Genomic DNA, 23,868 nt, shown 5'->3' with positions numbered 1-23,868 from the left:
AAACAGTGTGTGTCAATGAAACAATTCTCAACATGCTGGAATTCATGAATTTAGGAACTTCAAAATAATCCATTAATCTTCCAGCAAGCAAAGCAGTCATTCCTGAACTGTTTGAATTAAAAGTCAGTTCCTCTATTCTCCAAACAGGATTTCCTGTGACTTTATTGTGAATTTTAGAAATGGTTTCCTGCCTCTATAACTACATACTTCTGGGTGAAGGAGTCCTAACCAGCTTCTTTCCAAGCAAGGAATCATCATCATGTGACTTAGCCAGAATCTTCAAGTATCAGATTTTGCAACAGTGCACATATTTGTAGAGCAGATTTTACTTTTACTTTTAAGTCATACAGTTTTCACAATGGCAAATGCAGTTATATACCATTTTGCATACTTTTTGCATATTATATTTTCAGAAAAGGTAAGTACATTTTTTTCACATTTATCATTTAAATAATTACCTATGAACATTTTTAAATATAGTAAAGTTCTAATACAACTAGTTTAATTTTCAAATACTTTCCTTCTGCCAAAAGACAGTAATATTTTCTCACATTATTATAGTTTTTCACAAAATTCTATGTGGGTGGCCAGTTGCCTATTGATATAGACAAGCATAACTACACAAAACAGGCACATTGTTATTGCTGATATCCACTCTGTGAAAAGAGAAGCTGCTTAGCTGTAGTTATTGTAAGTTAAAAGTACGATTAGCTCATTTTTAGAGTGTACAGTAACTGCGGCCTTGGTGTGCCAGACTGATCAGGTTTATGGCAGCATGCTAACATAAAAGCAGGAAGTGACAGTGGCAACAAGAGGAGTATTCCTGGAAAAAACATTAGCCTTTTAGACAAGATAATGTTACTGTTAGTATGACAGCACTTAAAAGCACTGGGCTTAGACTGAGAGGGTGTACTCTCATCTCAGATTGTTCTCTTACTGGCATCTAACATTTAAAAATGTTCACAACTCTATAAATGTTGCCACTATAACCTTCAGAAATGTATACTTCGTTTTCAGCTGTCCCTCCCACAGTTAAAAAAGGCTGTATATAGATGAGTATTCCTATGTTTAACTAAATCGAGAACAGATACTTGTGGCAGATATTACTGTAGATGGTTACAGATGTTATCAGCAATGACAAACATTTCTGAGAAGCGCTCAGAAAAAATCTATACTCTGCTGAGCACAGAGAGTAGGCCTAACTACACCCTTTGTTGAGAAATATAGTACTGTAAGTATACTGTACTCCTGCAAAAGTGAACTTTTAAACTAGATTCACAAACAGAGTGAGGAAGTGACTGGACATGGATCATGGATATCTAACATTACGGAAAGTACACAGTTTTTGCATTTTGTTTGAGGCAGGATTTCAGGATATAGCCACTGCCCAACAAAACAGATATAATCCCATCTGTGGATCCATCTCATGCTGAGCCCAATACACTTGCAGAAGACACATCACCACCAGGTTTCTGTGATACACACATCACTGGACTTAGCTGAACTACATATTGTAGACCATGTGTGGAAGTGTGCAAAGAGCCACAGATGTGTGGTGGTCTATCACGGTGAGGTGTGTATGGTTTGGACTGTGAGATTGCAAAACCACTGATTATGGCCTGAGTCAATGGCCATAGCCCTGATCTTGAAGCATGCTTGTGTGCACCCTGGCAAACGCCATGCAAAAAAAAGGCCATGAACTGCATGTGCTACATCATAAACATCTCATACCACGGATGTGAATTGGCGTGGTTGTAACCCTATGCTCTGTGCGAGTTTGGACAACACTTTCATGTAGTCACCATCTATCTCTAAAAAAATGCAACATGCCCAACATGCAGCATTTCAGCCTTAATGTGGCAAGGACATGTGTCACACCATGCAAGGTCCCAGAAATATCAACAAAGGAGGCAAGTATCCACTGCTGCAGACACTCACTGGACTGTAACAGTAAATGGACTGATACTGGAAGATCTAACATACCTTGCACATCTTTGGCATCATGGTCATCACTGCCCTCATTCCCATTCCCCTCCAGCTGTGGCCCATTGCTCCTTGCTTGTGTGTAGCCCACTCTACTGACAGGTATCAGGACATCATGCCTTCCCTCACTAGATTCAGCTTTCCTATAGTAGGAACCAGACCCAGTATGCCTTGCACATGTCTGTCATTATGGGTATCACTGTTCTCGTACCTATCTCTCCTAGTTGTTACTGGTTTCTTCCTTGCTTGTGTGGAGCCTTCTTCACTGACAGGTATCAGAATGTCATAACTTCCTCAGCAGATTCGTCCCCACTAGAACAACTAGAAGCAGAGTCCCCCTTTGATCCACGTCTACCATACTAATGGGGGTCAGCTGCCTAGCTTATAACAACTGCATGTTTGTCAAAATGTTCACATGATAGTGGTGCACAAGATTGTGTTAGGGAGATATGAAGGGGTCATTCAAAACAGGAAGGACAGAGAGGTAAAAAGAAGGCAAAAGCAGCATATTGTGGGGAATAAAAGTTATTTTTTTCTCAGAAAGAATTGTGGGCATATGGAATGGTCTACCAGAATGGGTGGTACACAGTGAATCTGCAGAGGTATTCAAGAGGGCATGATACAGGCGGATAAAGGGCCAGGGGGAAGGTAGGGATGGAGCAGAAGAAAAATGTCACTAGCACTACAAAGGGCAGTCTAGCTAGTGTATTTTCTCTTTCTGCCTCTTAGAACTGTAATGTGCTAATGAGAACTTTTGGAGATATACCCAGGTTTGAGAACAGCAAAGCTCACACTTAGTTCTTTTGATCATCAAGTTGTGTTATGACAAATATGATTTTTGTACCAGTTCTGCAGGTTTTTGTTCCTCTGTGATGGTCAGACGATACCAGCATATACATGTACCCTCAAATTGTCTTAATGTGAAATCTAACAATTCTCTCTCTCTCTCTCTCTCTCTCTCTCTCCATTTCTCTCTATACAGAGTGGGAGATATAGATCAGGAAAGACATATTGAACAAAATACAGAATTGCCTGGTTACATACTAAGTCAGCATGGCAGGGGAATCTTCATCCACAGAAACACTTAAGGATGCAGTGGAAGATCAAAACAGATCACAAATCTCTAATAAAATAAAACTATGTATAGATTTTTCTGCCACTGGTGCTTTCCTGTAATCTGGTGTCCAAAGCTGTAGTCTCACCTAACCTGCTCTTCTTATAACTCTGAATTAACCACAGTAGAAACAATCACATTATCACACATCAATATGGGTATCACTAAAATGTCTTTTTTGGTCTGGGTAAGTACTGAGCAAGCCTACAGCCTGATGTTGTCTGAACCCCAAGCCTGTAACCTCACTTCAGCAGCCTTAGGCTAAAGAAGAAAAGGCCCTGATTTTTTTTTTAGTCTGGCCAGTTTTAGTAGGGTGGTACACACAATGTATGATCCTGAGAAAAGGTTTTATTTTAGTCTTATCCACCAAATGTGTCAACAATATGCTGGACAACTCAACCCTTTAAATAAATAAATAAATTAATACAAAATACCAAAAAACAGTGTTCATTTATTAGGTCAGCAGCCCTAATTTCTTAATAAAGAGCCACTAAGATTTCCTGATAACCATCAGAAAACACAGTATTTCCAATATGACTTTTTATACTGTTTTTAAACAATCAGATATCCAGTGGAATTAATTTATTTCAAAGCCTTTTCAATGATAACAGTAGCCAGGGTAGATGTTCTCAGTTTGTGCAATACAACAATTGTTACAACAAGAAACATTTTTACACTACTAAAATGATATATCAAAATATGTGTCATTCCAGCTAGCAGTCTTCTCTTACCCTTGTTTTATCAGTTTTGCACTAAAAGTGAGGAAAGGAGGTGAAAGAAAAAAGAGGAAAAACAAATTGGTGTCTGTAATCCAACCGTACAGTATAGGCAAATACATAAGTATATACCAGGAAGGATTCCAACACCATGCTGTAGGCCTGAGTATTTTGTATCCAACAGGAAAGAAGCACTCCACATTTAGTTAGCACTTAATGTGGCACTCTACTTATGTAGGAAGTTACTGCTACACAAGGGCATGCAAAGCGCAGCCCCAACTAAAAGATAAAAAAAGTGCAAGAATGAGCTACTGGCTTAATTCTGGAAACTCTATGAGTGGGTGGTAGCCTGCTCATACCCTATAGGCATGACACTTCTGATCTCAAAGATGAGGCACTGCATACGGTAACAGCAGCAACAATAATGCACAAACTAGTGAAAGCTAGCAAAACTGTTTCCTCTTAAACTTCTAACACAAGGCCTAGAGCTTTAAAAAAAGTGCAGGTAAACTGAAATGAGTATGAAAGTCAAAATGGATAGAAAAGGGTGAGTGTAGTCGAAATTAGCATTGTTTACACATTATAAGACCTATTACTACTTCAAATAATTATTAAGCTGTGTTTCAGTCTTCAGTTTTATTTGCAATATGAGGTCAGTTAACCACTAGCAGTAATTGAAGAAGAAAAAGATGGTATTAAAAACTGTTTTGCAAGATGACTCAAACTGTGTGTGCCATGACCCAAACAACTGTCATGCTAAGGTCATTATGCAGAACCTGACAGTTACAATGTACAATATCCAACAAATCCTGCAGTATACTGCTGTGCTAACAAAACTACTTAAAAATAATATAAAAGGAAACTTACAATTCTATTAGTGAGTCTAGGTGACTGAAGGCATCTCTTGGCAATGACTTGATATGGTTGTTGGCCAAAGAACTAGGAAAAAGACATTTATGCATCAGATTACTGCGCCAACAAGACACTGAAATTAAGCTGTGACAAGTAAGCCTCCTCAGTGATAATGCAGCAAAATACTTACAGATGTGTCAGATCATGCAGACCACGGAATGAGTACCTGGATATTGTTTCAATTTTGTTGCTTTCAATAAATCTGCACAGAAAGAAGCAGAACATCAGAATTGTGGCCCTTAACATGTGGGCATTTTTGTTGACTTCTGTGTAGTAATTTGCATAAATAACATACATCAGACACAAATATAGTGTTGATATACTGTTAGCATCAGTAATACCAAACACTACAGGAGAAAGGTACATATAAACTGGGATCAGGGCATAGTGAAACATTTTCAGATTTGCTCATAATGCTGTTTCTGCTCTATTAAATGCCCTTTCTGTGTTCAGAGACAGAAGAATTTCTCTGCTGTTTCTCTCCTGTACATTCATCTAAGCAAATCACCACAGTCATTAGTCCTCCCCTCTCACCCACTGGCACACATTTGTTATGAAGGACAAAATTACTTTAGAACTTACAAGTATTCCAGGTGAGAAAGTCCAAAGAAGGCATTGTCCCGTATGACAGTAAACGAATTTGAATTCAGCAGGCTGAAATATAAATAAATATAAATTAGTAAGTTATTAACGTTATTAGGTGGATCTAATTACCTTATTGATACATTTATTTTCAAACTGCTTTAGGATAGGTACTGCTCCCCTCTGAGTAATAAACTAACAGCTCATGAAACATCTTTTTTTTTTAAAACACACCTTTATTGAAGTATAACTTATAACATAGGCGATTTTACATTTATACAAAAGTAATCAAACTGTATTAACAAATTAATATTAATAAACATCATACTTCAAATATATTGCTATATATCATATAACCTAAGCAATATTACATACATTATTCAAATCCTGTCCCCCCTTTTTTAACAAGAAACATCTTTATTAAACCATCACTGATGATATAAACAATCATACATTTACATAAATGAAAACAAACCACACCGACACAATCTTAGTCGCAAGCATTTTACATCACAAACCATACTGACACACTCCCAGTTGCAAACATTATACATCATTTATATCTACCCAATCATTTTCAGTCAAACATTACATTTCATTTAAGTACTGTTCCCACAATTTCCATTTTTTCCTATGTAGTTTGCTCCTACCCTTTTCTAAAGTTCTCAATTCCAGTTGTTTTATCTCTGTTACCATATTCACTACTTTTAACTCTAGCGTTGTTACCTCACAGCAAGAGGTTCTCCTGTTCGATTCTCGGCTGGAGTGCCTTCTGTGTGGAGTCTGCATGTCCTCCCCACGGTCAAGTAGCCCCCGAAAGACATGCGTGAATGGGAGTGCCTTCACTGAAGGTTGGGCATCGGGGCTGGTAACTCGGCACCATAAAAAAATTGACTGCCAATTATTAGCAGACAGGAGTTCCGCTGTGGCGACCCCTAACCGGGAAAAGCCGAAAAGACAAACAACAACATAGTTGGTTTAGATTTTGATTTCTATTTTCTAGTAATTGTTTTTTGGCAGCCGCCATAATTAGACACAGCAAGGCCTTAACATGTCTAGGCAATTCCAATTTTGTATCATAGCTCAGAAAAATCATCTCCCTCTTCACACCAATCTGCCCACCCAGCATCTTCGACAGTACATCTTGCAGGGAATCCTTAAAGTCCGTCAACCCACCGCACTCCTAGAAAATATTTTCCCAAGTACCTCTTTCCTTTCTGTCACACCTCCAATATTTGCTGTCTACCTGAGGAAAAATTCTCTGGAGTCTACTTGGGGTATAAAAGTATCTATGTAAACATTTCCAAACAAAAATCCTAAATCTAGCTTACGAATCATCTTATATGTTACAGAGCTCTTGTACCTTTAAACTATACAGACCTAATTTTCCATTTTTCTTTTGTGAAAGACCATTCACAAAACTTGCCTCTGCTTTCATGAACAGTGTTCCAGAAGGTATTACAGTCTTAAATGACTTCTCTATGTTCAAGAAACAATTAAAACATTTTCTTTACAAATAATATACATGGAAAGACTTCAGAGATGCAGGATAACTCATTCTCGTCGACCTTTTCAAACTGCATTAATTCCTATTTGTTACCAGTGTTACACTTGCCATTTATGTCATTCTGTATGACATATCTGCATGCTGATATCTCAACATGTCCACAGTTGTATATTAATGTCTTATTTGACTTTCTTGCATATTTGTATATTCGCTCATAGACTGAATACAGTTATTCGTCTGTAGTGGCACACTTTGCATTTCCAATATTCTATCATTTACTGCATTTGTCTGTGTAAATTTCAGTGACTGTTTATATTAAGGCACACCAGGATGCATGTTAGCAAGTGCCACCCCAGGTGAGAATCGAGTTGTGATGCGGGAATATTGGACTGCACCACCCACTTAAGGATGTCTCTGTGTAAAGCTGTCATCTGTCACTTAAAACTATATACAAATAACTGAACTAGCCTTTCCTCACTTGCTGAAGAAGAAATACGCATTTCATTTTTTTTGTGGAAGACAAATTAAAATATTTACAGGTGAGTAAGGAAAAACTTGTTCAATTATTTATATTTCAACTGTTTTTGTTAAAAGAAAAATATAAATGCACTGGCTTGTATAAACAAATAAGAGAACTGAGTGCAGCAACATTAAACTTCTGCACATTCCTTACGAAGACCAAAGCCCACACATGAAAACAATACCAGTTAAGGGTCAATACCCTCTAAATCAAATTAAGCGCTGGTAAAAATTATTTCTTAACACATGTGGCAAAGGCTGAAATTACCCATGGAGCTATACTTGCTTCTTTGCTTAGAAACAATACATACTGTGCTGAAATACAGGTCATGAAAGCTAGTTTAGTATTTACTTATGTTGTTTACTGCATTGGTGTTAATATCCACACTTGCTACTGTTCACAAAATGCAGTCTCTTCTAAAACCCACTGTTCTGTTAACTACAATTTTGTCCCAGATTTTGGTCCCTCCACTAAGCTTAACTGACAGCCACATATGGATGTCAGTACCACCCATTTCCCATCCACACCTGTGTGAAATAAGCCAGTGTGTCTTAATGTAAACAATCTCCAAAATTTCTATGTATGTTTGTGTCATTTTTGGTACTGTTTTGCCTTTTGGTCTAGGTTATACCTGTAAAGGGTCTTGTGCAAGCCCAGTAACACAGTTAAACAAGCAAGCAAACAATAAATAAATAAATACAGAAATGCATAAATAAATAAAAGGACTGAAATGCCAGCACATGTGCAAAATTTTTAATCTGCATCAGTGTTATATAACAGAATCGAGTACAGTTGCACTCTGGCTATCAAATGCTTGCCAGTAACATTACAGTACATGATTACAACAAGGCTAATGCAATGAGTACAGGACTGAATTTCATAAACTTTATTACTGAGAAGTAAACCCATGTAGGAATTATGCTGCTTTTAAGAACTTTTCTTTTCTAATACAAATATAAAATGCATATATTAATAATGGCAGTATCTAATAAATGCAGAAGTTTCAGTGCCACAAGTGACTGAGCTAGCCTTCACCACCAACTCTGGGGTACACTGAAATGTCATTACTGATCTTATGAAAGTCCCTATACAGATCCAACTCAGAATCCAAGTTTGAATATGACCAGGTGATGGTTGGACCATAAAACTGGTTTCTTCAATGTGCCTGTGGTTACAACAACCAACTGTAAGACCATGTCAAATATGGGTGGTACTGGTAACCACCCAAGTAAAGATGAACCTCCACATGTTGTAGCTCCATAGTGAGTTTTTCTGGTCTTTTTGTTGACCTGGGCATTAAAATCACATACAGTTAACCATCTTGAGTGATTATGCAACTGATCAGTGAGGAAATGAGAACTGCAGATTAGCCTTACTGTGATATAACAGATAGTTAGCCATGAAGAATCTGCAATTTAGTCCTGACTCTGGATATAGTCATCGTCCAGCATCCATGTAGACACCTCAAGTGAAGAAAGAAAAACAAAACAGCCACATGATGTTACTTAGCCAAGATGCACAAAAAGCATTTGATAGTGCTATGTGGACCTATTTATATATATTATTGAGCAAAATGGTATTTTTGGAGAAACTAACAAGCCTAAACAGGGAAAGTACAGTTGTGTACACTTACCATAAATATAGATGTTCGAGTGTATTCACTGTTGCAATCATCATACTTGGGTTATTTGCCTGCAGGTAGCCCTCAGTTGGCCCGAATACCAGAGACTTAGTACTTCTGCATCGGATGCTGTCACTTCAGGACTGATGTCAGGTCGTTAGGGGTATAAAAACAGGCAGCTGACGCCATTACATCAGTTTTTCTTGCCCCAAATGTCAGGAGCCCCCCAAAAGGAAGCTAGGTTATGGTGGGGGAAAACACCACCAGTAAAAAGTAAATACCAATACCAATACCCCAGAAGGGGTTAGTAATAGCCATAGATAGGAGACAGAGAGCAAGAGAGAGAGAGAAAACCAGGGGGCTGGAGGGAGGGAAACCAGGAGTGCAACAGTGAAGGAACAACATACAACATAGTACAGGGGGCTAGAAAGGACAAGTGCTTGGAAGGGCAATGCCTACTGAATCTAGGGGGTTGCACTTGTAAGAATTCTTTAACAGTCTGCATAGACTTAGCTTTTTCTTCCATCTTTTTAAGAACCTCTTCTGCTTTGGTGCCAAACAAACAGTCCTTATTCAAAGGAGCATCTAGTAACTTTGATTCGACATGGTCTGGCAAGGTCTGCTCCTTCAACCAAGCATGTCTTCTCAGTACAGAACCAGTGACAGCTGCCTGGCAAGATACTTCTAGGGTGTCAAAGCCACACTGCAAAGTATGCTTGCTGACTTGGCTTGCAGAGTGTATAAGTTCTAGCAATTCTTTATTTTCTGCACAGTCTGAAAATGTTGCCACTTTTTGTTTAATAAGTTCCATAATATGTTATACAACGAAAATCCGAAAAAAACAAACTGCAACAACACAAAGCCTCAGAAGAGGAAAAATGGAATGCTTGTAACTAAAACTTGTGCCAAATTAAAAAATAAATTAAATGTAAAATCACTTTGTAGGAAAAACTTTATTGAATAACATAAAATCAAGCGCTTTCGTCTCCTCTATTAGAGACTTTATCAAGATAGAGCATGCCCATTTAAAACCTATTTAAATAAGACATCATATGAACAGTGAACCAATCAAAACACAAACTCATGAATTATTAATTGAAATTAATAATACATAAACAATTTCTTCACAAATAAATAAATAAGTGAAACCTTATAACCTTATAACATCTGGTTATAAGATAAAAAATAAGCCTTACTGGGTGTATTAAAAGAAAGACACCCCTTTTTCAAAAATTCTGGTAAGATGAATACTTGGGTAGTTTGATCAGGGGTACATTGGATGGATTAAAAGAAGAATCATATATAATGTAGGAGAAAACAAAGTAAGGCAATTGTTTGGCTTCTGGAAGATGACACTGCTAGACTATGATTAGAAGGGACATGTTCTTCAACTGCTTGTGCTCCCACAGTTCATACATGTGGGTCAACTTTCTTACTGAGTTTTCCCCTAAGAATCTGATGGAGAAAGAGAAAAATGGTTAATGAATTTCTTGTGCGAGGAAAAGACCTTCAGAATGGCATGGGACAAGGTATTGTTACCTAAAATTTTGGGAGGCTTACAAATACTAGACCTGGTGATAGGTCATCATGCAACATTCATTAAGGTATACACTTGCTAAGAATTCAAAATTTCAACTCTGTTTGGAAAGAAATTACACCATCAGGGTTAAAGGTGTACTCTTTAGGATATGACATAGTGCTGTGAATTAACTGAAGAGGACACTAAACAGGTGCATCCTACAAGTGCTACAACCAAACAGTTTAAATGTCTGTAAATACTGACATCAATTGAGTAACATAGGATATATTATACAGTGGGGCAAAGCAAGAGCTAAGTTTGGATTAAGCATAAATGATAAGAGCATATATACTTGTTCAGTAAAATGGTGTAGAAAGTCATGGAGCTGAAAGCAAGATGTTCCTCAGTTGAAACAGTGTCTGTTTGGGGAAAGATGAAATGTGAGGATCCATTTGTGTTCCTACTAATTCAACTAACTACAGGGATTTCATAAGCTTCCTAGGACCATGTCTGCAGTCTTCCTGCCGTTCGTAAGAGCAGAGGCTTCCATGTGATAGCTACCTTTGCTTGGGTTCCAATGAAGAACTGATCTGCCTGTTTTTGATTGGCCAGCTTCTGCAGGTGGTGCTGGCTACTATGGGGCAGAGCTTTACAGACTTTAAATAACAGGAGATTTGCTCAGCTTGGAGCAAACCAGTTTTAGACTTTTAAGTTACCAATACAAGAGCCAAATCTATAACATTAAAGCAATATCTTCATCCTTGCTGTAGATAATATAAATTTCACTGTCTGCTTTTTTAGTTGCAGTATTATGACTGATTTTACTACTGACCTTATTATATATAGTGAAATAATTGTCTCTTTTTTAAATTATTGACTTACTGACGGCATTTCTTCAGGATGCCATGCTGAAATCAGCAATATTGCTGAATATAGTGTTATTAAGTTTAAATACTACTGAACTGTTGCTTTTATTTGCTGTTGTATTGGTGTTCACTACTAACAATCGGCAGATAATACTGCAGTGCCGTCCGTTACTGATACTAGGTAGACACAAACAAAATTAAGTTATCTCAGTTTCTGACTGCAGTTCTTGATCACTGTTGGTGTTATTTTATCTGCTGTGTAGGTACCGCACAAAATAGTACTGTATTCTCAATTTGATGTATGTTTATTTATTGGCTGATACTGCATTGAAACTATTTGTTTACACTAACTGTTGCTATTGTTCTATAGTTCCTGTACCCAAATCCACTGGGTTGGCTATCTTTTGTTAATTTCTGTGACCACACCTGTCAACTGTCCTGAGTTTTGCAGAATGTCCAGATTTTTGCCTCATATTTTTTGGTGTTTTCCTCCAAAAATTTGTGGTTTTACGGCTAACTGTTGAGCACTGAGTTAAAAAAAAAAAATGAGAAGCATTTGAGTTTCAGACTTTGCATCCTTCAGAAAATGCATGCTAATGCAAAACCAGCTATTCTAGCAACTTTCTTAGTTTATAAGAGCAATAGTTAAAATCTGCCCCTGAATTTGAGCCTTTGTTCCACTCTCCATTAGTTTTGGCTTTGTCCAAATTTCTTGCACTAAGCAGTTAAGTGGTATGGCTGCTATTAGTTATGTAGAGACATCATTAGCCCACTTGGTAAAGCTGTATGATTTAAAATTTTGCTTACTACTGATTACCTTTTTTGTTTTTGTTACATTTACATTACTTTTTTCTGCACTTGTGAATACTACAGTACTTACATCCTTGTATCTTTTTTCTACATCCCATATAATTACCCTCTTTCTTATACCAAGAGTTAAATTATTAAGCTATCCTGTTTTCTCATAACCCTTCATCTGCTCTGGTCATTATAGAATGTCAGGCAGCTTTTACCTCTGTTGTAGCCTGCCTGAGAGCAGCTAATATTTTGAGGAAGTGTAGGAACCACCTCATACTTACTGAAAACTCTTTACTGCTAACACAGTAACTGAATATGTGAGCGATGTAAGCAATTACTGAACTTGGAGGCTACCGTCTCACCTCAGAGTATATGTAGTAAACACAACACATGCACACACACACACACACACACACACACACACACACACACACACACACACTATAAAGCATGTTCAGTAAACCAGCTTACATTCAGGTTGTTAAGAGAACACTGCCTAAAACTCCCAGGCTAAGGCTAAAAAACCTCACCCATTATCTTACAACGCAACATGACCACATGCACCCCGTATATCCACATCCAGTACACATACCTCTAAGAGTCATAAGGGTACAGACTCCAAGCCATTAAGGTCCACTGAAACTGCATCTACACAAGGTAATGTTTAAGTAAAAGGTGACTCTTATCAGGCATATGGAAACCACCCTTACCATTTAGCATAAGAATAGGGTGACAAGTCATCTGTTTTTCCCAAGCAAGAATCCAGGATGTAACAAGGCGTTTTTGAACCCACCATCCCAAAAAATATGATCATGACCCAAGAGTGGCCCATGTGTGGGTAAATGGCTTGAGGATCTCTACCCAGAGAGACAAGTGAAAGGATATGATTCAGCTTGCTATGCCTGTGTCTACTGTAGGAAAGACACAGGTCTTGAGTGGTATTCTGCCATCCCTCAGAATGATCTTGAGATTCAAAGACAAGATAATTGGCTTTAATAATTGGCTATGTAGCTTACACCATTCTAGGGGGATCCAGTATGTGTCAGCTTGGGATAAAACAGCTGGTATGCTTTCCTGCTTTGGCAGGGACGTTCTGCACCTCGCTTCCCAAGACTTTCACATTCTAGATGAAGTTTTTGGTGCCTCCATAGTACCTTTTGTTAGTCAAAGTTCATCTGCTAGACATTTCACCCTAATAAATTATAACTTGAAAAATGCATTAAAGTGGCTCTACTCAGGCTGAAGAGTCAAAAAAATGTCCAAACATGAGGCTCTTCTACAACTTGAATACCGTCATATATGTCTAGTTATAGAGACATCATTTCAAAACAATGTAAGCACTCCCTCTATCCCTGAGTTTAATGCCTATCATGTCACTGCGGCGGAGAACCAGTATTTGTCAAGGATATCATCACCACACAACAGATTCCTTGGGATACCACACTTGAACTCCTAGAAGTCCAAATCACTGAAGCAAGTCTAAATACCATTTCATAGCTAGCTGTAGAGCACCCACCATGCCTCCTTCTAAGTGGAATATCTGTCTTAACGTTTTAGCGGAAATCTTAGTTAAACCCAACTCACAAAAACATTTCAGCTGAAATCTTAGCTAAGCCCAACACCTTTCTACTGGGGGACTTCAATTAACCTTCATTAAACTGGTTGACCTACACTACCAGTGGTCGGCATGCTCATTGCGCCTCAACATTATACATGCAAACTCCCTTGTACAATAGTTAACCATCCTACAAGAGGGGCACCAATACCTTTAATATTATCCTCACAAAATGTGGGCAATTGTTGCACACCTCCATATGTATCATTTTTCCCTTGTTAAATCAGACCATAAATCAGTGATCATTTCCTTTAAAACTGGTGGCAGTTCCCCATGCAAATACCTCTGTTTAAGTACTTCTCAAAAGCAAACCTTCATTTACTTAATGATCTAAATAAATTCTGCTGAAATCCTTCTCCAGTGGATTTCATTGCTCCCACTTAAAAAGTTTGATAATGCAGTCCCAGTCTGCACCAAATATACTGAGAAGCTTAAAGAACAACCCCTATAGTGGAATACCTGTAAAAATAAATTGGATAACAACAGAAACAAATTACTTAATTCTTATAAAAAGTCACATTCTAGTAACCTTAGGAGCACACTTAAGCAAGTTAGTAAAGAGCTTGAGGGAACCATTAAGAAGTTCAATGTTGAATATTAACATAAAATAGCCACTACAACCAAACATAACCACAGATATAGTGATGGCATACCATAAGATTCAGTGTTGGACCCTCTCCTACTTGGTATGTTTTTCTTGGATCTTCAGACCAACACTCCTGACCTATGGTTATCAAAGTCTGCGGAGCAAAGCAAACTAGGAGTTGTTATTCAAGCTTCCCCTAACTTAAAATCCAGCATGGGTTAGACCATGTTAACAACTTGTGCAATGACAATGGTCTCAAATTGAATGCAGACTGTGTCACACTTAATTTTGGTAACTAAAACATTTCCCCATACCATATAAGTGAAACAACCCTCCAATCTGACACTGTCAGAAGAGATCTAGGCACTCTTGTTGATAATTCCTTATCCATTGACCATCATGCCTCCACAGTGGTTAGTAAAGTTTTCAGTTCCCAAAGGCATCTCCTCTGGATTCACAGAAATTTTAACTTCCCTTTACTTGTATCTCATCAGATCCATTATTGAATATAATGTTCCTTTTGCCGTGTATTTTTCTAAACATATCACTTAACATGAGAGGTCTTAGAGTTTCCCAAAAGAAAAGGTCAGTGGCCTCAAAAGGTTTAATTATTAAAACAGACTGGCAGCCCTCTGTCTCTCTCTCTCTATATATATACTCCGTTTCTTGTAGACTCTTCTACAGGAATCTGTGTGTAGCCTTTTGAGCCATGAAAGATCTGTCACAGTGTGATCTCCTGTTCCTTCACAGAACAAATGGTTCCTCAAATAACAGGTTAAATGAACCAAACCTTCATCAATACATTGGCATTACAGATTCCTATCAAAGTGTATACCTCACCTCTGGAACAAACTTCCACTACATGATAAACAGAGCAGTACCATTGCAACCCTCATGGTAAACCTAGATAACTGGATGGATAGCTTCAAATTCTCCCCCAGTCTATCATTTTCTGCCCTCCTTGAGGCTAGAGGGAACTTATTGGCTAGAATTGTAATGAACTGCAGACTGATTGATTGAAGAAATGGTTAATGAAGAAAATTAGAAAGTGCTCTGAAAAATAAATTAAACCAGTGTTCAGAGATATTATGGCTACAGGCCTGCAATATGGAGAAGCAATTAACTAAGACAAGAAATGTTCATATCTTTGTATCAAAATGACTCCTCAAATATTTTTATACACCAGCTAAATCAGGGAAATGTTTCCAGGTATACTGAAAATCTACTGGAGGTGCAGAAGCCAGGAAAGAGGGACCTGGTTACATATACTTTGGAAGTGTAGCATCCTAAAGGATTTTAAGAATGACTTTCAAAGGTTGCTGAAGGATAACTTCAAGAAAAGACAAACCATCTACCTATTACGGAGTAGAAAATTTGGGAAGTTTATCCAGGATTAAAAAACAAGTACTGAAGATGATAATGTTATTCTCAAATGAGATCACTATCTGCCAGTGGAAGTCTGAGATGGTTCCTTTAAAAGGAAAGCTGAAAGCCCTGATGCTAAAGCCAGTAGAAATGAAAGAACATGTCTGTAAGGAGGGGGAAAGCAGAACTTTCTAAAGAAATGGAGGCAAGTTTCACATATGTGCACAACAGAGAAAAGGTCTAGGAGACAAGGGTGTTGAGAGATAGTCTCAGAGAGAAGAATTGTGGGGATAAAATAACTCTAATTCCAATTTCCTCTTGTAAGTAGAAATGTAAATAAGAAAGTATAGGGAATACAGAGCAATGGGAAATAGTTCTGGTAAGCAGCAAGGAAAACATAAACAGCTATTTAGCCTAAAATAATCTGAGCATATACTTAGAAATGGTGGATTTTCAAGTCAGCTGTTTTGATTAGTTATCCCCTAGAATACAGTACTGGAAGTTAATGCAATATCAATGAGGCTAACTGTTTTTGAGTGTCTAACTAATCAAGTATGACAATTTATAAATATGCTACAAAAGTATTCTGTTGAGGTATTGTTTGTTGATAAAATTTATTGATTTAAACATACTGCTGTGTCTGGGGTTGTGCATTACACGGAGACCTGGAATAATGGATGTAGAAAACTGAGGGTGAGTTATCACCCATCAAGGTCTTTGTAATAAATGACAAGTAAACCAAATGAAGCAAGTCATTATCAGTGCTGGGCTTATTTTGGATTGATCTGGCATTACAACTCACAGCACTAGACAGAGTGATGAGGAAAAGGGCCCTATCTAAAGATCACATAAGGAATGCTGATGTCAGCAGTCCCTCAACAAGAAATGGGGGCCCCCTGTCATGGCTGCATTTCTCCCTCTAGGTTTATCAGGGCATCCTACCCTTAATGCTGGCATTCAGATCAGGGCATGCCAAAAAAAATCAAGGCTTCTATCAGGTTATTATTGGTCATACCAGTATATGATATTCCCTTAAATTTGTAATCTTTAGTCAGCTGTGTCACCGATGCTTTTTCATACTTCTCATACCTAATTTATAACCAGTTCCCAACTACTCAACTAAAAAAATAAAGCAACTGTTGTGCAAGGCATATTGCTGTATATTTATACTCTGGCTGCAAAGGTACATGCACTTTCTGGTGAAAAAAATGTTTTGCACTTTGACCAAATGTTATGGAATACAGGGATAAAGTCCTAACTACAGCTCAGGCAACCTGGGTTCGATTAGCAGCTTTGGCATCCAAGGCACTTTCAGGAAGGGATGGGGGTGCCCATCCTAGGAGAAGGGAGTTTGCCTAGGCTTACCCTGCAGGAATAGCTGGCCCACTGAGGACAGTAGCCTTTGGAAGTAACAGACAAACTCAAGGGAGGGGGATACTAAAAGGTAGGACATAAATGAAAAAAAATCCCTAGTGGAAGCAGTTAATGGCATACACCCCCCAAGATTCCTTTAGGGTCTGCTCCAGCTTTAAGAGATACAGTCTGGGGGGGGCAGCCGGAGAGGCTGGCAGACCGAGAAATGGGCAGGGACATGGGGTATCCAGAAAGAATGAAGACGGGAAACACAGAAAACTGTTTTGTGGCCTGAACAAGTCAAATATATAATATCACATCCATGCCTATTAAAAGTTGTGAATGGGCATATACATCATGCTTGGTATGACCACATATATCTGAAGACTATGAGTATAATTTCTTTATCCACAGTGCTGCAAGCCAGTTGATATGTGAGTGGTAACTACCCTTAAGGACATATTGCACATGCACACTGTAGCCTCAAGTAATAAAGCAATAGCTAACATTTGCCACAGTCAATATGCTTTATGTACTGCAGAGCTACAGACCAGGGTTATAATCCCTGGCTTCAAAGGATTTCACCTAACTTGGGCTGAGCTCAGTGTCATGCACAGAAATGTTTAACAACAGTCATTGAAGCTTGTCCACAATTATATTATTTGGCACAGAAATGCACACACACACACACACACACACACACACACACACACACACACACACACACACACACACACACACACACACACACACACACACACACACACAGACACCATTTTCTAGAAGGGGTAATTGACAAGTTTTCAGTGTCAATACTCCCATCCCCCAATTCATGGTAATCCCACAATCAGTTAAATAAAGACACCACCTACTATTTTTCCCTAAAATAAGCCAATATTTAAATATCTGAATTTTAACATTTAACATTAAACAATTACTTCTGGTTTAACATACAGACCCTTAGACTCAAAAATAAATCACTGGCCACAAGCATTTAAATACTGAATAGGAAAATTCATTACTCACTGTATAACTGGGGGCAAAAATTTGTGTTTTCAACTGAGTATAAAGAGAGCTGGATATTATATCTCCGTTATTTGGATGATATTTTTATCCTGTGGGAAGAACCCACATCAGTTGACATAGGCTTTGCTCATTATTTAAATCAGCTCCTCTCCTTTTTGAATTTTACTAGTAAAAGTTCCAATACTAGTACTGATTTTTTGGATGTTAGGATAAGTAAAGATGTCAATAAGGGCAAGTTTTGCTCAACCATTTTTAGAAAGGAGACATTCTCAAACAGTTATTTAGATTATAATAGCCAGCATCCCTACAACACTAAGAAGAATATTCTGAAGGGACAATTAGTGACAGCAATGAGAATGTGCTCAGATTTGCATTTTTTTAGAAGAGAAATGTTATTTATTATTAAATTATTTTTAGAGAGAGGGTATCCTAAAGATCTTATTTTTAATGTGAGTCATGAAGCTGCAGAAGCCTGGGGCTCGAAGTTTAAACCCCTTTTAGGTATTGGAAGAACAAATGTAGTTGTAAAACTATTTCACAAGTACAGAAATTTAATAGTAACATGGTAGTACCATTTGGTGAAGGTTCAAAAGAAGTGAAAGAAATAATGAAAAAATACTAGGTTCTTTTTAAGAGTAATAGTGACTATATTCAAATTTTGGGGGAAGAACCCAAGTTTGTTCATAAGATGGGTAAGAACCTGAAATATATGTTTGAATACAATACATTAGTAATTAACATCATCAAAAAAGGTACCACAAAGTGTGGGTGCTGCTCCTTTTGTAAATACATTTTGGAAGACAAGTGTATTAAGTTTACCTAACAGGACGAAAACAATAGTGTTTAGACCAGGAAATTGTGTAACAAAACGATTGGTGTACCTTGCAGTGTGTGATTTTTGTAATTATTTTTATGTTGGCAAAACTGAAAGGCAGTTGAGAAAATGTATGTATGAACACGTTTATCCTATTCCCAAAAAAACGACAATAATGCCTTGTACAGACATCCTATTAAATGTGCTGGTTTTAGAAGATTTAGATTTGGTGTACTAGAAATTGTACAAAACTCTTTAAGAGGTGGTTGGTGGGAACTTAATGTTGAATTATATGAACTAAAATGGCAATTTTTATTGAATTCTATGTGTGAACCTGGTTTGAATGAAACTCTTTCTTTGGCACCTATTTTAAAATTAAGAGCATTGGCTAGATAATGTGGGATTTTTTAGCTGCTGTTGTCATTTTAAAAAAAATGTTTGATTTATTTAATTAACTGTTTAATTAAGTGTAGTATTTATATGGTGACTTCTAGAAGTGTAATTATTCTGATGAAGTCTTGAGACTGACAGAGACGAAAGCACTTAATTAAAGTTTCTGTTGGTGAAGAACTGAGTGGAATTTATTTCAACACTATTTCCAGTAACTGGACTTGGTTGGCTTTTGTCACAGTTCATCCTATTTTTTAGTAAGAGTTTTATGGTCAAGATCAAATTCTTTTGCTTTTTTTTCTACAAAATTCATTACTCAAAATAAATAAAATTAATAAATAAGTTCTCTTGAAAAGTAAATAATAATAAGCAAACAGGAATAATCTTACATACAGAATATAAAATAAAACTTCTGAACTGACAAATACCATGCAGCAAACTATCAGCTGCTCTGCACCCTAACTAATATTATTTTATGATATATTGAGTCCTACCTGTCACTAACTTGCAAGCTCAGAATAAAATCTTCACAGTCATACGGTCAGCTGTCTCTCCTTGTGAACGCTCCAGCAGGAAAATGCAGCAACTCCTCAGCTAACAGTTTAAGTCCCTGTATATATCTATATCTATATCTATATATATATCTATCTATTAATATATAGGGTACCTATTATATACTCAGAGGCGTTTCATCGAAAGCCTCTTCATCGACTGTTAAATAACGAAAACACAAAACAGCGAATGGTCATATAAGTGACTTCATTCCCTGGGAAAGAAATCACTTGGCCACCTCGGTTACTTTGCCGTTTTCCCCACTATAGTGCGATCTCAGAGTTAGTATATTTAGTTAGGGGGGTGTGGGAGGCACAGCCATTTTGTATTGTTTGTAGTGATGTGTTTTTTTCTTTAGGACAAGCGATTTCTTTCCCAGTGAAAGAAATCACTTATATGTACGTTCGCTGTTTTGTGTTTTCATGGTTTATGGGTCGATGAAGAGGTGATCGATGAAACTCCTCTTCGAGTATCTAATATAGACCCTATATATTTATATTTATATATATATATATATATATATATATATATATATATATATATATATATATATATATATATATATATATATATATATATATATATATGTATATATATATATATATATATATATATAAATACATACACACACACACACACACACACACATACATATGTATATATATATATATATATATATATATATATATATATATATATATATATGCGTGTGTGTGCATATATATATATATATATATATATATATATATATATATATATATATATATATATATATATATATATATATATATATATATCAGTCCCTGGTAGGATTTCCTGAAGCTTTCAGTTCTGAATTTTGGAAGATAACTTCTTGTTTCTACAGTTAAATACTGGTTCCACACAAGATAATACAATTTAAACTAGAGTTGTATCTTCAGGGTACATTAGATTTTAAGCACTGCAGATGTGGGCATAACAGAGCTATTGTCACTTTCAAAGTACAGTACTTTCCCAAAGTAAAACACATAACTTCTGCATATACTTTCACATATTTCATGTTAAATACTGTACACATACTAGAAAGGCAAGTATACAGAAAATTATTTTACTTTTATCTTTTAAAGTATTATTTACATTTTCTTAATTCAATACAGCTTTAGTAAACTTACTACATGTTTTCTTTATTTCCTTTCTGAAATAATAGTTCCATTTTCCCCATCTTATGGTAGCTTTTTTCAATAAAGACAACAGAAACAGCAACACTAGACAGAAGAAAAGTGAAAACAGACCAAAGAGACACCTACAGAAGGGCCACATAAAGTGGAGATAAAAACTCTCCACACAAGGAGAAAGAAACAAACTGCTTCAGTAAATCAATTATTAGAAACTCTAATAATGAGCCCAAAATATCCACAAAGGATTTGTGAAAATGTTACCACACAAACAATATCCAAAGTGTGGGACCATGTGTCAAACAGCACAGTAACAGAGACCTGAAGAGGAAGGTCTCAGTTGGTGCATTATGGGTACAGAGGAAAGACTTCTGAGCTTGGGAAAGCTTTGTATGCTGAGCTGTTCTAATACCTGCTATAATTAGTACTGCTGTTAATAAGGCTAGACTTCCCCTTACTAGATTGCAAATGAATTATGACTGCAAAATTAAGGACTAAAACATAAAAGATACAATCACTAAACATTTACAGACAGTAGTAGACAACCAACAGTGAATCTAACAAAGTCAGAAAAGCATGTTCTGTAGCTCCTTAATTCTAACTGAAGTGTTTATTTATGTCAGAGAGACTAATCTACCAATTCATGCATCCTTAATCTGACCTATTGTTAAATACACTGCTACAGTTTGTAGCCTTCAAATTAACCTCACGAAAGAACTTGAAAAAATGCAATGATTCTGTACTACAAAAATCATGGAGATGGTCTTATACAGGTTGAAGTGGTAGAATCCAACTGATAAGACAGAAGTCCTGGGTGAGTGTTTTGGACCCTGCTCCAGACTTTACTAAATGCTATTTCCAGAGGAGGACAAGGCAAACTTTATTTACTACTCAGTCATTATACTGAGTATACTTAGTATTTCTGCATCGGTTGCTGTTGCTCCAGGACTGATGTCAGGTCGTAAGGGGTATAAAACAGGCATCTGATGCCATTACATCTCTGGTTGAGAGGGTGGCCTAATGGTTAAGGTATTTGCTTTACAAACACAAGGTGCAGGGTTTGAGACTCACAAGGGATAACTAGTTAGGCTTACAATGGCAGTTAGCCTAGTACTAACCTATATAGTCTCTTTATTTTGAAGTCTGGAACAGATGCAATGAATGATGTATCCATGCCATAAAGCCAAGTGTCCTAAAAAGAGTCAGCCTGATTATCTGAATTTTGACATATGGGATTTGGAACATTCTGACTTGAATTCAGTTTTGCGATTAGTGGTTTTTATTTTTTTAGTAAACTCTGAACTTTTTTAGTACTGGCTTGCAGGCTTCTGAATGATAGTTTATAACACGAATACAAACATTTGCACGCTGCATTAAATTTAGAAAACTATTTTTTTCTTGACACTGAGCGTTTTTGCACTGGTGTGATGGTGACTGGGCACTACTGCATATCACTAATATAAACATTTCACAACCTGCATTAAAATGTAAACAACACATAAGATGGAATGTCTCATTCACTCATTTGTATCACTTGTATTATCTCACTTATGTTTTTGCAAAGCATTTGGTTCTTAAGCACTTACATTAATTTGAGTCGTGCAATGATGAGAACAGATCTTTGATGAACTAGCAAGTCATAGGAAACTGGGACTCAAAATATTATAACTAATGCAAGTAATGCTGCACCTCAGAAAATCCAAATCCCATCGAGCTACGTGCTCGAGGGACTTGAACCTAAGCACTGAAATAAATAGGACATGCTGGAGGGACAGATTCATAACCCAGAGGCTCCCTTCACTCTGGAATAAAATCCCAGTCCAGGTTAGGCAGAGTCCCTCATTGACTCTCTTCAAGAGGAATCTTGATGAGTGGATGGGAGATCGTAGGTTTACCCCGGGTATCACTTCTGTGTCACTGTTAGACAGAGGCACAGTATACTAACCTCGAAAAAGGGAATAGCAAAATTCATTTAAAATGGGTGGCGAAAGCCATACACACTCTGGCTAGGCTTATAAATGCCCTAGGGCAGATAGCCTAGTATGAACCTATGAACCTATAAATACATAACAATGCCAACAGAAAATATTGCTAGTGAAGGCACCATAAAAATGAAAAAATCAATGTTGTTGCTGAGGGATACACCCCCCATTACTGGGACTCTACTCCCATTCCCCCACTATCTAACTATACTACCTCTGACGTTGCACAAACTCAGAGGAAAGGGAAAGTAATAAAAAGAAACACCTCTTTCTCTGAATCACCCACACATGAAGATGGTGCCAAATGGCATGTGTGAAGAATCAACAGCTGAGTAATTGTAGCAATGACAATGTAAACTTTTGATTAGAAATCACATTTCAAGTGACATTACCAGGCAAATCATAGTATTTACAAATAGAATGTACAGTTGTGTACACTTACCATAAATGTAGATGTTCGAGTGCATTCACTGTTGCAGTCATCACACTTGGGTTATCTGCATGCAGGTAGCCCTCAGTCAGCCCAAATACCACAGACTTAGTATTTCTGCATCAGTTGCTGTTGCTCCAGGACTGATGTCAGGTCGTCAGGGGTATAAAAACAGGCATCTGATGCCATTACATCAGTTTTTCTTGCCCCAAATATCAGGAGCCCCCCAAATAGGGAGCTAAGTTATGGTGGTGAAAAACACCCCCAGTAAAAAGTAAATACCAATACCCCTGCAGGGGGTGAGTAATAGACACAGAGAGGAGAGAGAGAGAAGGGGGCTGGAGGGAGGGAAACCAGGACTGCAACAGTGAATACACTTGAACATCTACATTTATGGTAAGTGTACACAACTGTACTATGTTCTTCGTGTTTCACTGTTGCAGTCATCACACTTGGGTTGATT

The 23,868-nt window shown here is 37.2% G+C and overlaps 1 protein-coding gene across 1 annotated transcript in view; it reads right to left on the bottom strand.

The window, feature by feature from the left end:
- The window catches only part of LGI2 (leucine rich repeat LGI family member 2), a 478,725-nt gene that overhangs the window by 208,619 nt on the left and 246,238 nt on the right, over nt 1-23,868 (bottom strand). The window contains exons 3-5 of the mRNA XM_044062177.1: nt 5,308-5,379; nt 4,856-4,927; nt 4,681-4,752 (exon numbers count right to left, since the gene is read on the bottom strand). Coding sequence (XP_043918112.1) covers nt 4,681-4,752; nt 4,856-4,927; nt 5,308-5,379 — 216 coding nt within the window. The remainder of the gene's footprint in view (nt 1-4,680; nt 4,753-4,855; nt 4,928-5,307; nt 5,380-23,868) is intronic.

Source organism: Protopterus annectens, chromosome 2.part1, assembly GCF_019279795.1.
Source record: "Protopterus annectens isolate FY-2018-M chromosome 2.part1, PAN1.0, whole genome shotgun sequence".
Taxonomy (NCBI): Eukaryota; Metazoa; Chordata; order Ceratodontiformes; family Protopteridae; genus Protopterus; species Protopterus annectens.
The sequence above is the reverse complement of the archived record's forward strand: the minus strand, read 5'-3'. Positions and strand labels throughout refer to the sequence as shown.